Raw genomic sequence first — 15,770 nt, 5'->3', positions numbered from 1 at the left:
AACACCCAACTGTTAAACTCCATAACTGCCAGCTGATTACTCTGTTGTTTTCAACAATGCCTGATTCATAAATTGCTCTACAATATATTCCAATTAAAATATGGCTCCTGTAAAGGAAAAGTTTCTGGGGTCAGTGTTTGATTTTTATTCTGACCTCAGGAAGGCTCTGTCCAGCTCTTTTTTTACCTGGTTTCCTCCTTCAAACCAGCAGGCCTAAATTTAGCCTGAATCTTGAATCACCTCCCAATTGTTTACTACATTCTGTACTATTCTTTGTGTGTGTTTTTTAAGATTAGTAATTTTTTTATTGATTTTAGAGAGAGGAAGGAAGAGGGATAGATGGATGGAGAGATGGGAACATCAATGAGAGAGAAACATCTATTGGCTGCCTCCTACATGCCCCCCCATGAGGGATCAAGGCCGAAACCCAGGCATGTGCCCTGACCAGGAATCGAACCAGGGACCTTTTGGTTCATGTGTCAATACTCAGTCACTGAGCCACACCAGCCAGGTCAACCTGTGCTGTTCTTGAGATTACACTAGGCTTCAAATTCTTCCCTCTCTGTTGCAATTGAAGTCCGTTCTTTTGAGAAGACATTAGGTGCTTCTGTTTTATGACCTGTTTTCTCCCCAGAAAATTTCTGGGCCAGGTATCTGGAGCTGGGGATGTGCTCAGTGGTAAGCTTCTCTCCAAGTGGCAACATCCTTTATGATCTGAGCACTTGAAGAGTGAGGGACCACAGCCTAGGATCCTCAGCTTGCCTTTCCTGACATGGAATCACCAGTTCAAGAGCTGGGGCAAAAGTGATCATGCCTTGCCCGGGCTGGTGTGGCTCAGTAGCCAAGCATCAGCCTGCGCACTGAAGGGTCTTGGGTTAGATTCTCAGTCAAGGGCACGTACCTGGGTTGTGGGTTCATTCCCCTGTTGGGACATATTATTTATATATATATACTAGAGGCCCAGTGCACAAAAATTTGTGCACTCGGGGAGGAGGGGGGCGTCCCTCAGCCCGGCCTGTGCCCTCTTGCAGTCTGGGACCCCTCGGGAGATAACGCCCTGCTGGCTTAGGCCTGCTCCCGGGTGGCAGAGGGCAGGCCCAATCCCTAGGTGCAGCCCCTGGTCGGGCTCAGAGCAGGGCCGATTGGGGAGTTGAGGAGCCGCCTCCTGTCATGCACAGAGCACGGCGGATCGGGAGGTTGCGATGCCACCCTCAGACACACTCAGGGTAGGGCCGATTGGGGGTGGGGGCACCGTCCCCTGTCACACTCAAGGCAGGGTTTATGGGGAGGTTGCGGCACCACCCCCTGTCACGCACAGATCAGGGCCAATCCGGGGGTTGGGGCGCTGCCCCCTGTCACGCACAGAGCAGGGGGGTTGGGGTTTCGTACCCTGTCACGCACAGAGCAGGGCCAATCAGGGGGTTGGGGAGCTCCCCCCTGTCATGCACAGAGCAGGGCCCATCAGGGGGCTTGGGGCTCTGTACCCTGTCACGCACAGAGCAGGGCCCATCAGGGGTTTGGGGAGCTCCCCCCTGTCACGCACAGAGCAGGGCCGATCAGGGGGTTGGGGCACCGCACCCTGTCACACTTAGGGCAGGACCGATGGGGAGGTTATGGCTCTACCCCGTCACACAGAGCAGGGCCCGTGGGGGGAGGAGGGGGGGTTGGGGCGCCACACCTTGTCACATACAGAGCCGCAGGGCTGATCAGGCGGTTGGGGTGCCTTCCCCTGTCCCGAACAGAGCAGGGCAGATAGGGAGGTTGTGGCCCCGCCCCCTGTCACATACAGAGCCACAGGGCAATCCGGGGATTTGGGCACTGCCCCCTGTCACACTGATCTCAGTGCTGGGAGGCATATTACCCTTTTACTATATAGGATAGAGGCCTGGTGCATGGGTGGGGGCCGGCTGGTTTGCCCTGAAGGGTGTCCTGGATCAGGGTGGGGGTCCCCACTGGGGTGCCTGGCCAGCCTGGGTGAGGGGATGATGGCTGTTTGCAGCTGGTCACACACCCTTCAGGGTGGGGGTCCCCACTGGGGTGCCTGGCCAGTCTGGGTGAGGGGCTGATGGCTGTTTTCAGGCTGGTGGGTGACTGAAGCTCCCAACTGCTCCTTTTTTTCTTTTTTCTTTTTTTATTCTGGGCCAGCTTTAGCTCTGGCTCCAGCTCTGAGGCCTCTGCTGCTGAAAGCAGGTATCTGGTTTGTTTGGGTTCTATAATCGAAACAATGTATCAGCTCCAGCTCTGAGATCCCAGGTGGCTGAAAGCAGGTTTCTGGGGTTTTGTTTAGCTTCTATATTTGTAACAATGTTTCAAACTGCAAGCTCAGAGGCCAGCAGCGGCAGGCAGGGAACGTTGGAGTCCTCCGTCACTGAAGCAAGCAAGCCTCATGTTAACTTCAAGCTGCCTGGCTGCTGGCCGCCATCTTGGCTGGCAGTTAATTTGCATATCACCCTGATTAGCCAATGGGAAGGGTAGCGGACGTATGGCCAATTACCATGTTTCTCTTTTATTAGATAGGACACACACACACACACACACACACATACATACATATATATATATATATATATATATATATCAACCAATCGATGTGTTTCTTTCTCTCTCTTCCCCCCCCCCCCCCAAATCAGGGCCCAAGTATTCCCAGTATGTCATATCTCAGTATGTCAATAGACCTTGTTTCCTAAGTAGGGGTTGGGAGAAAAAGAGTTCCCATCTATCAACTTCAACAACAGGTACCTGGAGGCAGGAGGACAAAGCTGACATATTACTTCTAGAAAGAAAGCCCTTTGTGTGCTGTGGGAGAGGGAGCTCTGTGTTCCTGGCTACAAGTTGTCTGGAGTAGACTCTACGTTAATGAAGCTTGCAGGGACCAAAGGAAGCATCTTGGTTCAAATATAAGACCCACGTTTCTAATCATGTTTTTAAAGGTGTTCTTATTTAAAGGTGTTCATCCTGTGGTCCATTTTCAGAGGCTTTAAGTAGTTGCATTTTTATAGTTTTCACCAGTTTCACTGGGGTGCAGGTTAACAGAACTCATGCTGTTATGCCAGAAGTCATTCTGTAATAGGTGAAATTTTAATTCAAAGAAATGAAATTATAGTATTATGGCATCCTGTCTTTTGAAATTATGCATAAAAGATTTGGCGAAGCTGTTTGGGGAATTGGATGTCTGTTCTTAGTCGTATAAGTAGTGTCCTCATTGCCAAGGCATTTTTATGGCCTCACTCAGGAAGCGACTTAATAAGTAGCTAAATTATTTCCAAAAGAGCAGCTTAGGATCAACTATACTGGAGAGATGTTTTCCACCACTTCAGTGCACTACTGAAGTTATATATCCAATAGACCCACTGACAACTGCTTTTGATGTTAACTGGTTCATTCTACTGTGTCAGTCAGAATATGGCCCCTCTCAAAATCCCAGGAGCACCAGGGATAACATTGTGATTGAATGTGTTTAGTAGCTGCCCTGCCCTTGGTAGTGTGGTTAGTGGTTAGGGCATTGTCCCTCACACCAAAGGGTCCCAGGTTCTATTCCTGGTCAAGGGCATTTACCTAGGTTGCAGGTTTGACCCCTGACCCTGGTCATGGTGCCTGTGGGAGGCAACCAGTTGATGTGTGTCTCTCAAATTCTCTCTCCCTCTCCTTCTCCCTCTCCCTCATTCCCTTCCCTCCCTCCTTTTCATTCTCTAAAAAAATCAATGGAAAAAATACCCTAAGGTAAGGATTAACAAGTAATAAAAAAAATAGCTGCCTTTACAGTTCTCAAGCCAAAGGCATCTTTTATGTGAAATGTGTAGTATAGACCCTTGGGTCTCACACAAGTACTTAACAAATGTAAAGTTCATTTTTAGGGAAAATGTGAACACTTACTGCAGGTACTTCTGCATTCTACCTATTATTTAATAGGAGATTGTCCTCTCTTAAGCAAGATTTCCACCCAGCCCCTCAGGTCCCTAGTAAAATATGAACTGTGTCTTATATCTTGTTTCAAAGGACTAGATTCCTCTATGATTAACTATTTGCTTTAAATTCAGCATAATTATAGAATACAATTAGGATATGTCTGTAGTCTAGCACCTGCCAAAGGCTTAAATGCTTTCTTCCTTTATCATTCTGGCAGAGTTGTAGAATCCTCTGGGTCCACCATTTTATCTTGGCTGTCAGGAAACACAGAGATAGATTGGAGTTCTCAGTAAAAGCAACAATCTTGTCCCACATGTCCCAACTCCTTTTTGTTTTGTTAAGTATTTTTCTGGTTTTAAGTCTATTCAGTTTTTAAAAATATTTCACATTTGGGAATAGGTGAACTATAAGTAAATATTTCTGTAAATTTGAGCATTTAACTGGAAAGCCCAGAAAAATGGGCCATTTGCGTTTAAGGGAAAAATCCAAAAATTTTCCAATAAAAGTTTCATTTGACATTAATTTCATTAATTGAATATATAGTTTGAACAAATTCTAAATAGTTGAAAGTTTATTTATATTGTCCTAAATAGATATCCTTATCACAAAAATTTACAATGTAGAAATCACCTTGATTTACAAAGAGCTTATAAGGCAGAAAGCTAGTATATTCTTCCCAAGACAGCAAGCCTGGCTGAGCATCTGACCCTCAAATTAAATGAAGGTTTATATTGCAGAAAATCAGTATTGCTCTCCTCACCACACTCCCTGCCATCTGTTAAAGATTTCTGAAGGAGATTCAGATTATTAGTTAAAATTAAATCACTGATACAACATTTAAAAGTAACTTTTCAGGCAGTTGTCATAGAATATTTTTAGTGTTTATTTTTTTATAATTACAAAATATATGCATGCCTCTTTGGAAAAAAAATTTTAAAAGTATAAATTATCAAGAATTAAAAAAAAGAATCAGCCATAGTTCCATAACCCTAAATTGACTACTGTTTTCATATTCAGATTTTTCTGTTAGTCTTTTTTCTTTTCATATATAATTTTAACATAGTTGAGATTCTATTGGATATATTTTATATATTTTTTTTATTCATTTGATACCGTGTTTTCCCGTGTCATTAAAATTTTCTTTGTAAATATAGCTTTTAATTATTACACTGCTCAATTTTATGAATATGCAAGAATTTATTTAGCCTGTTATAGACATGTATGACATATCCCTTTTTTTTTTCACTTTATTGATTCATCTTCAGTGCAACTTGAATTTCTTCCATGGCATAGAGTCCTTAGAGGGTAATTAACAGGTTAAAGATATGGTGTTGTTGGGGTTTGTTTGTTTGTTTGTTTGTTTTTCTGCCCAGCTGGTGTGGTTCAGTGGTTGAGTGCCAACCCATGAACCAGGAGATCACGGTTCAGTTCCCATTCACAGCACATGCCTGGGTTGCAGGCTCAATCCCCAATAGGAAGCGTGCAGGAGGCAGCTGATCAGTGATTCTCCTCATTGATATTTCTATCTCATTCTCCCTCTTCCTTCTCTCTGAAGTAAATAAAAACAGTTTTTCTAATTTTTTTCTTTCAATGTTATTTTGTTGTTTTTGTTTGTTTGTTTGTTTTAATATATTTGTATTGATTTCAGAGAGGAAGGGGGAGAGAAGGAGATAAAAACATTGATGATGAGAGAGAATCATGATTGGCTGCCTCCTGCGTGCCCCAGGCATATGCCCTTGACCAGAATCGAACCTGAGACTCTGCAGTCCACAGGCCAGCGCTCTAAGCCAGGGGTCCTCAAACTACGGCCCACAGGCCACATGCAAATACAAATATTGTATTTGTTCCCGTTTTGTTTTTTTACTTCAAAATAAGATATGTGTAGTGTGCATAGGAATTTGTTCATAGTTTTTTTTTAAACTATAGTTTGGCCCTCCAACAGTCTGAGGGACAGTGAACTGGCCCCCTGTTTAAAAAGTTTGAGGACCCCTGCTCTAAACACTGAGCCAAACCAGCTAGGGCTCAATGTTATTTTGTATTGGTTTCAGGTGTACAGCTTAGTGGTTAAACAGTCATATACTTTACATAGTGTTCCTCTTGATATTTCCAGTACCCCAGCTGATAACATACATAGTCATCACAATATTATTGACTATATTCCTTATGCTTTACTTACATCTCCTTGACTATTTTGTAGCTACCAATTGTGCTTCTTTTTTTTTTTTTTTTTTTTTTATATTTTATTGATTTTTCACAGACAGGAAGGGAGAGAGATCGAGAGCTAGAAACATCGATGGGAGAGAAACATCGACCAGCTGCCTCCTGCACACCCCCCACTGGGGATGTGCCCGCAACCCAGGTACATGCCCCTGACCGGAACCGAACCCGGGACCCTTCAGTCCGCAGGCCGATGCTCTATCCACTGAGCCAAACCGGTTTTGGCCCAATTGTGCTTCTTAATCCCTTCCCTCTTTCACCCATCCTAAACCCCCCTCCCCTCTGACAACCAGCAGTTCTCTCTGTGTGTCTGAGTCTGTTTCCGTCTTGTTCATTTATTTTGTTCTTTAGATTTCACATATAAGTGAAATATGGTATTTGTCTTTCTCTGAGTTGGGTGACATATTCACTGAACATAGTACTATCCTCTAGGTGCATCCATGCTATTGTAAATAGTAAGATTTCATTCTATTTTATGAGCAAGTAATATTCCATTGTATATATGTACCACAGCTTTTTTATTCAGTCGCCTGTTGATGGGCACTTGGGTTGCTTCCAAGATATAACTGCTTTTTAGGGTCCTTGGTACCGTTTGATAAAATCTTCCTTTGATTTACAATCCCAGTGGCTACTGACTCATTTTCCTTTTTTTTTTTTCGTGGCTTTTTATTTTTTTAATTGATTTTGGAGAGAGGAAGGGAGAGAGAGACAGAAACATCAATGATGAGAGAGAATCATTGATCAGCTGCCTCCTGCACACCCCCCACTGAGGAGTCGAGCCCACAACCCAGGCATGTGCCCTTGACCGGAATTGAGCCCAGAACCCTTCAGTCCTATTCTTGGTGACCTCCTATCACCCATGTGTCTCATAACTTGATTAGGCCATTAGAATGTGTTTAGTGAAAAAGATCAGGGTGGGAAGCACTGCCTGGCTCAAGGGTACATTTACCCCAGTTAGAACAGAACCAAAAAATCCTTTCAGCTTTTGGCGAAATTTTCTATTCTCTCCAGTAATGCCAAATTTACAAATTGTCAAACTGCTGTATTATTTCCACAGGTAGCTAATTCTCACATAAACACAGTCCAATCATAATTAACATTAATTTCAAAAAGTACTATTTTTATATTTTGTCATATGGTCCAAACTTACGTTTTATGAAATCTTCCCTTTACACTTCTTTCTTTTTACCTTTTATTGAACCACACTGAGTTACTGCCACTAAAAAACAATAGAACTGTAATTCTTATTAATTGAAGAATTATTACCTGAATCAGAGAATCATTTCATAACATTTTATTGTGGACACTTTTAAATATTTATAACTAGAGGCCCAGTGCACAAAATTCGTGCACTGGGTGGGTGTCCCTCAGCCCAACCTGCCCCCTCTTACAGTCTGGGAGCCCTCAGGAGATATCCTACTGACGGCTTAGGCCCGCGGCAGCTCAGAGCACACCCCGCCTTGGCGGGTCCGCTGGGGGCCTTGGTTCTCGCTGCAGCATGGCTCAGAGCATGCCCCCCTGGGCAGGTCCACTGGGGGCCTTGCTCCCAGGGCAGGCGGCACAGCATGCCTGCCCGCGAACCCCCAGCAGGAATGGCCTCAGAGCTGGGCCCCCGAGCTGTGCCATGGCCACTTGGAGCCCGCCCCTAGCCCTGGTGTTTGGTGTGTATCCACTGGGGCTGGGGGCATGCTCTGAGCTGGTTGTGATGTCCTGGCCTAATTTGCATATTTCTCTCTTACTATATAGGACTAGAGTCCCGGTGCACAAAAATTTGTGCACTGGGGGGGGGTCCCTCAGCCCAGCCTGTGCCCTCTCACAGTCTGGGACCCCTCAGGGGATGACCACCTGCTGGCTTAGGCCCGCTCCCCGGGGGGATTGGGCCTAAGCTGGCAGTCAGATATCCTTCTGGCAGCCCGGCAGCCCTCGGGGGATGTCCACTTGCCAGTGGGGAGCAGGCCTAAATTGCAGTCGGACATCCTTAGCACTGCTGAGGAGGCAGGAGAGGCTCCCACCACCACCGCTGTACTGGTAGCATCAGCCTGGCTTGTGGCTGAGCAGAGCTCCTCCCATGTGAGAGCGCCCTGACCACCAGAGGGCAGCTCCTGCATCGAGCGTCTGCCCCCTGGTGGTCAGTGTGTGTCATAGTGACCAGTCATTCCCACCCTTTCTGCTGTTAGGATCAGTTTGCATATTACCCTTTTACTATATAGGATAGAAGCCTGGTGCACGGGTGGGGGCCGGCTGGTTTGCCCTGAAGTGTGTCCTGGATCAGGGTGGGGTCCCGCTTGGCTGCCTGGCCAGCCTGGATGAGGGGATGATGGCTGTTTGCAGCTGGTCTCACCCCCTTCAGGGTGGGGGTCCCCACTGGGGTGCCTGGCCAGTCTGGGTGAGGGGCTGGGGGCTGTTATCAGCCTGGTGGGTGACTGAAGCTCCCAACCTCTCCTTTTTTTCTTTTTTTTTTTATTCTGAGATTTATTTTCCTTCTATGGCTGTCACTGGAACTGAGAGCTGGCTTTAGCTCTGAGGCTCGGCTGGCTGAAAGCAGGTTTCTGGGGTTTGTTTAGCTTCTATAATTGCAACATTGTTTCTTAGAGTGCAGCTCAGAGGCTGGCAGCGGCAGGCGGGGAACCTTGGCTTCCTTCATCACTGGAGCAAGCAAGCCTCCTGTTCGCTTCAGCTGCCTGGCTGCTGGCCGCCATCTTGGTTGGCAGTTAATTTGCATATCGCCCTGATTAGCCATTGGGAAGCATGTCGGAGGTATGGTTAATTACCGTGTTTGTCTATTATTAGATAGGATGAGAGTGTACTCATCTTCTATGTACTCGTCACTTAGCTTCTACAGTTATTTACTAATGATTAATCTCTTTTCATATAAACTTCTATTTCATCTTCCTCCTATATTCTTTTGAAAAAAATCCAGATTTCATATTATTTGATTCGTGAGTATTTCAGTATAAATATCCCTAAAACGTGTGGTTTTTTAAAATATTTATTTATTGTTTTTAGATATGGGGAGCAAAGAGAGAGAAGCAAAACTTTGTTTTTCCATTTATTCATGCATTCATTGGTTGATTCTTGTATGTACCCTGACTCAGATCAAAGCCCCAACCTTGGTGTATTGGGATGATGCTCTAACCAACTGAGCCCTCCGGCCTAGGCTACTGAAGGTTTTTTAAAACCCACATAATTATAATATTTTTCACATCTTTAAAATTTTAACAATTTCTTAATTATATCAAATACCCAGTTAATAGATATTTCCAACTGCCCCATACATATTGCTTGTGTTTTTACACATTTGTAGAGTGTCCCAAAGTCTGGATTTTCCTAATTTTGTCATCATGCTGTTTTTTAATATGTCTCCCTGTATTACCTATAATTCAGTAGTTGGATCTAATGTAGTAATTTTAATGCATTACATGAAATGTAAATTAAAAAGCTGTTAAAGCTAGGTTCAGAAATAATACTATGTAAAGAAAGTTTATTTAAATGATGAAAAAAGAGTGGTAAATAATAGGGTTTATATTACAACTAGAGACCTGGTGCATGAAATTTGTGCACGGGAGGTGGGGGCGTCTCTTAACCCAACCTGCACCCTCTCTAATATGGGACATCCCTCTCACAATCCAGGACCACTCGCTCCTAACCGCTCACCTGCCTGCCTGCCTGATTGCCCCTAACCGCTTCTGCCTGCCAGTCTGATCACCCCCTAACCGCTCCCCTGCCAGCCTGATCGACACCTAACTGCTCCCCTGCTGGCCCGGTCACCCCTAACTTCCCTCCCCTGCCAGCTGGTCGCCCCTAACTGCCCTCCCCTGCTGGCCTGGTCGCCCCCAACTGCCCTCCCCTGCAGGCCATCTTGTGTCCATATGGGGGTGGCCATCTTGTGTGTTGGAGTGATGGGCAATTTGCATATTACCTCTTTATTATATAGGAAGGATAGGATTAAGATTTCTGACTCCTTGAGAATTCTCAGAAAGAATTAATAGTACCTCTCTTTGATTTGAAACTTTCTTCCTGAATTTACTATAAAAAGAAAACTGAAGACTTACTATGAGAAATTGCATATTAGACTCTAAAAGACTTATTGTTGACAAATATGGCAATAACTTAATGGTTTTATGCTAACCACCTTTTTTGTTTTTGTTAGTATTTAGGTTAGAGTATGTCAGAATCATGTTCTATTGTTTGCTTTATTCTCAGATAGTACATTTTTAAACAATATAATATTTTTTCTGAGTCTGGTCATTGTCAAACTACCTATTCTATTTTCTAAAATACAGCTTACTGAAATCCAAATAAATTACCTTTTTATTTTATGAAGTTAGTTATTTTTAAGTAATTATTAGAACAATACAAAAGGTATATTTAGAATAATTTGTAAAGGAATAAGAGTAGTGGAATTAGTTGTTTTTTTCCTAGTTTCAAAAATTGGTATTATTGCAATAAACATGATAATTATCTAAAAGATAATTATCCAAAAGATAATTTTTTTAATTATTTTATTGTTTAAAGTATTACAAATAGTAGTACATATGTCTCCTTTTTTTCCCCATTGACCTTCCCCCAGCCTCCCCTACCCCCCGGCACATGCCCTCACCCCCCCAAAAAAAGATAATTATAACTCACAGAGAAAAGAGTTGCATTTGACTTTTACTGCTAATCAATTTGAAGAATAATTTCATTTAATAAATTTGTAGGACTGTTTGTTCCAAGCACCCTTACAGTCATCTCCGTCTCAATATGCTGTGCTTCTGTGTTTGTTTTACTTTTTTTCCTCCTTAGCTCATCAGTAGGTTACTTACAACATCCAGGATCAGAACAAGTACAGTTTCCTCGAACTACTTCACCCTGTAATTCCCAGCAGCTTCAAAGCCACCAGTGTGCAGGTATGAACAGATAATTGAACAAAAGGATGATGGTTTTTCACTTGAGGAAAAATTAAATTAAGTTTCTTAGGCACTTCTTGAAAAAGGTTTCAGCTTGCTACGTGCTGAGGTATACCTAAGATATTTAAGGCACCACGTGAAATCGGAGTTGGCAGGCTCAGTCTACTTCCTTCCTCCTGCTGCCATTAGCACACTGCTGTCCTGTTCTTCTCCTCGGGCTCTTCCTTCCTTGCCTCTCGGATAATGATGTTCTCTAGGATCCTCTCCTAGGCGCACCCTGGCTCCTCCTCAAGGTCTTCCTAAGTAATCCAACACCTCCTAGGCTTCAACTACTGCTTTTTGCCAACACTTCCCTAATCGTATTTCTGCTGAGACACAACCATATAGCCAGTTATCTACTGAACATTCCAACCCAGATGTGTCAAAGGGACTTCAGATTTACTATTTCTCCTTACCTATCTATAAACTAAAGCAAAGCTCAAAGTCATAATTATCTCTCTCTGTTCTCCCTTTTCATGTTCATGATTTCCACAGATCTGTTACTGTCTTTCCTTCCCCACTGCTGCTGCTTTTGGTCAATTCTTTTCATGTTTTATTTGCAGTAATCAGGTGCTTTTGCTTATTTCATTTTTCCCCTACACCCAGCTTTTCTCTTCCTCAAGCACATATACAGACAGTTCAAAAATTATTGTAATTATTATCCTGAAACAGAAGTCTCTTCATGCCATTTCTCTGAATAAAAAATTTGCATAAATTCTCTATCTAAACTCTAGCAAGTTTGCCTCCTATTTATACTTACATGCTCAATTTATGCAGAACTTTGTTTCCAGAATACTCTATGCTTTTTTATGCCAAAGGTACTTTTGTGCCTATTCTTCCCTCTTCCTAGAGAGTGTCTATCCACCATCCTCTGTTTGCCAAAATCCTGCTCATCCTTAAATTTTTACTCAAAAATTACCTCTTCTACAAAGACTTCCCCAGCGTTTTAAACAATACTTTATCATAACATCTTATTTATTGTAAGGATTTATTAACATGTAGTCTATGAGAAACAAGAAAGATTATTAAATAAATGACCAATAGTGGCTGCATCTACATAGGCTGCTATAGCTGAGGATAACTTTGAGATGTCCTTAAGCAGTCAGCCCTTCTGTGGTTTGCCTAGCCAGGTCAGGTTGGTTCTATTTCCAGGGAACTGGAACTACCATGGTTACTGCAGTGCAAACTATGGCCCTTCTAGGACACAGGATCCTCCCTTACCTTACACTGAAATGGTGAGTGGCAGGCAGATTATGTGCCTAATACCAGCAATGCTGCAGTACTGGTACACAAAAGAAATAAATCCGATAAGAAATAGCTATAATTAATAGTCCTTTTATCTCTACAGTACATTTAGCAAGGTGTTTTGACATATATGACATATATGTAATCATCACAGCTCTTTAAAGCCAGCCAAGGAGGTCTTTCTAGCCTCCTTTTTCAGATGGGAAAACATAATAAAAGAACTTAAATTTTCCTGGAGTCATAGGACATTTCAGGGTACTAAAATTGTGCTTTGTTAATTAATTCCAGTCCCAAACTTTTATACTGCATGAAATCGATTTACTAGAAAATAACTTTTCTACTGTATGTCAAAGTTTCTGTAGGTTATTTTTTCCCAGTTTTCTTTGTATTTATAAAAATGCCTGTTTTAAAATTTATTTTTTATTTTTTTAGTGCTTTATTGAGTTTTAGAGAGAGGGGAAGGAAGAGGAACAGAGAGATAGAAACATTGATGAGAGAGAAACATCATTGGTCAGCTGCCTCCTGCACGCCCCTCACTGGGGATTGAGCCCACAACCCGGGCATGTGCCCTGACCAGGAATGGAACCTGTGACCTTTGGTTCCTGGGTCGATGCTCAGCCATTGAGCCACACCCCAGCCGGGCAATTAATTCAGTTTTTTTTAATTAAGCACTTTTATATATCATATCTCAATTGTGCTACTCTTCACTAGTTTCTGGAATAGATAATTGGACTTTTCTGAATAACTATAGACTTGTTGGTTTCAGGATAAGTGAGATATTTTAGGTCTACAGAGTCCACTTTAATGCCATTTTAAACAACACTTTTTGCAAGAAACATTAGGGTTTAAATCTATGTTACATATATTATAGTAAAATTTTGTTCAGAAATGTAAAATTATTGCTATTATCTTGGTCTTTGAAGATGCTGTTTGCTAATGTAGTATCCTAATTCTGATTTTCAGCTGTGCCACCTCCACCACCTAGTGGAGGAATGGTGATGATGCAGCTTAATGTACCAAACAATCCACAGTCTCGTGCCCACTCACCCCCGCAGTGGAAACAAAACAAATATTACTGTGATCACCAGAGAGGACAGAAGTGTGTGGAATTTAGCAATGTAGACAATATTGTTCAGGTAAGATGCTTAATTTTAATACTTTCAATATTTTAGTCACAGAAGATTGACCTAAAAACCTTAATACTGAATTTGAAACCTCAAACAGATTAGTAAAGAAGTTTGAATACTTCTTATATCCAGAACATTTTTTCAACATTTAAATATTATTTCCCAACTTTTGCATATTCAAAAAAATTTTTAATCAGAAGATAAATTAGATCTAAAATTTGATAAAGAAAAAGAATTATGCCGTTATCCTACTTTTTCATATAAACTGCATTTTAGTGTAACCAGAAAGTTGATGAGGGAATGCTGTTCATCATAGGAGAAATACAATTAATAAATGTAAAAGCAGTGGTAGAATTTAAAATCACCATTATGGAATCCTATTAAAATAATGGATGAAGAAAAAACCATCAGGCCAGTGTGGCTCAGTTGGTTGAGCATCTTCCCATGTACCACAAGGTTACCAATTCAGTTCACAGTCAAGGCACATGCCCAAGTAGTGGGCTTAGGCCTTGGTCAGGGCGCATGCAGGAGGCAGCCAATCGATCTTTCTTTCTCTCTCTCTCTCACTTTCTCTCCCTTCATCTCTCTCTAAAATCAATAAAAACATATTAAAAAGAAAAAATAATCAGCAAATGCCAGAAACTTTAGGAAAAGGCTATGGGAAACTTTAAAATGGATAGATGAGGCAGACGACACTTGAAGTAACTGATCATTCATAGCATCACTAAAAGTGGGTCAACCAAACTTACTTGCCTCCTGATATGGTGTAGAGGAAATATACATTATCCCATGATGTGCTCTTATTAAAAAAAAAAAAAAAAAAAAAAAAAAAAAAAACTTGAACCTGAATCTAATCAAGCCTCTAAGTTGAGCTAATAATTTACAGAAAATCCAGGAAGAAAAAAAAAAAACAACTTATATGATATCATGCCCTTATTTTACTAGACAAATTGGCCCCATATTTTTTTAACAGATAAGAGGCATTTTGAAATGAAGGCTGAGTCTGCTATAGATTAAAAGAGACTCAAAAGATATAATAATCAGATGCAACATATGGATCTTTCTTAGATATTGATACAGTCAAAAGATGTTTTTGGACAAAAAGCGAGTATTTAAACATTTTAATTTTTAGTATGATTAATGGTGTTATTTTTTAAATAGTTTTATCTCTTAGAAATATTTATACACTAAAATATTTTCAAGTGCAATGCTGTGATATCTGAGACTTGCTTTAAATACTTTAGGGAAAAAACAGCAGGAGAAAGCACAAAGTTGGATGATGGAGAAATGGAAGTTTGTTATACTCATCTATCTACACCTCTATATATTTGAAAGTTTACCACATTAAAAGGTTTTGAAAGATATTTTTTAAAGATTATACAAAAAATATGTACAATGCACATGAAAAAATCATAGCAGAATAAAAAGTCAAAGATCATTTATAGGCTATCTCACAAACTACAGCCAAAGGCCATTAAACAGATGAAATGTAAAGTTATTTTTTATATAATTGGGAAAATTTAGAAAGATTACTAATTTGCACTGTCAGCAGAGATAGGAAGTTACACACTCTTGTACACTCTTGGTGGTACTGTAAATTACTACAACTCTTTTTGGAGACATTTTTCCAAATTGTGGTGTAGGTACATAGCCTTTGGTCCACAAATTCACTTCTTAAAATTTTGTCCAGTAAAAATTGTGGAATAAGCATACAAAAATATGTGTACACGGATATTTTTTTCTTCCCTATTGTAACATTGAAAAACTGGAAATAGTCTTGATATTCCACATTGGCTCCATAAAACCCTGGGAAGACCGTAAAATTAGCTATCAGGCTGACCTTGGCACTGAAACAGCTGGCAACAATCAATAAACAAAAACAATAACAAAAAGAATCCCAGCAAACCCTGAGAAAATGGGAGAATCTGATTTCCATTCTTACCACATTATCAGAGTCAAATATCTACTTTTAAACAAACAAAAAAACCCACAAGACATACAAAAAAACAAGAAATTATGGCTCATTCAGAGGAAAAAAAATACATCAACAGAAACTGTCCCTGAAAATGATCTGATGGCAGATCTCCTAGAGTCTAGGACAGGGGTCCTCAAACTACGGCCCACGGGCCACATGCAAATACAAGTATTGTATTTGTTCCTGTTTTGTTTTCTTACTTCAAAATAAGATATTTGCAGTGTGCATAGGAATTTGTTCATAGTTTTTCTTTAAACTATAGTCCGGCCCTCCAACGGTCTGAGGGACAGTGAACTGGCCCCCTGTTTAAAAAGTTTGAGGGCCCCTGGTCTAGGACCTAGACAGAGGCTTAAAAACAGCTGTCTGAAGGGT

At 41.4% G+C, this 15,770-nt stretch overlaps 1 protein-coding gene across 17 annotated transcripts in view; it reads left to right on the top strand.

Annotated features, from left to right (window-relative positions):
• R3HDM1 (R3H domain containing 1) overlaps nucleotides 1–15,770 on the top strand; it is a 185,841-nt gene that overhangs the window by 155,487 nt on the left and 14,584 nt on the right. For all 17 annotated transcript variants that reach the window (XM_059704578.1, XM_059704579.1, XM_059704585.1 and 14 more), the window contains 2 exons: nucleotides 10,909–11,012; nucleotides 13,260–13,432. In XM_059704578.1, the coding sequence (XP_059560561.1) occupies nucleotides 10,909–11,012; nucleotides 13,260–13,432 (277 nt within the window). The remainder of the gene's footprint in view (nucleotides 1–10,908; nucleotides 11,013–13,259; nucleotides 13,433–15,770) is intronic.

The sequence above is a fragment of the Myotis daubentonii genome, chromosome 7 (genome assembly GCF_963259705.1).
Source record: "Myotis daubentonii chromosome 7, mMyoDau2.1, whole genome shotgun sequence".
Taxonomy (NCBI): Eukaryota; Metazoa; Chordata; class Mammalia; order Chiroptera; family Vespertilionidae; genus Myotis; species Myotis daubentonii.
Note: the sequence above shows the minus strand (reverse complement) of the source record. Positions and strands in the feature narration are given on the sequence as shown.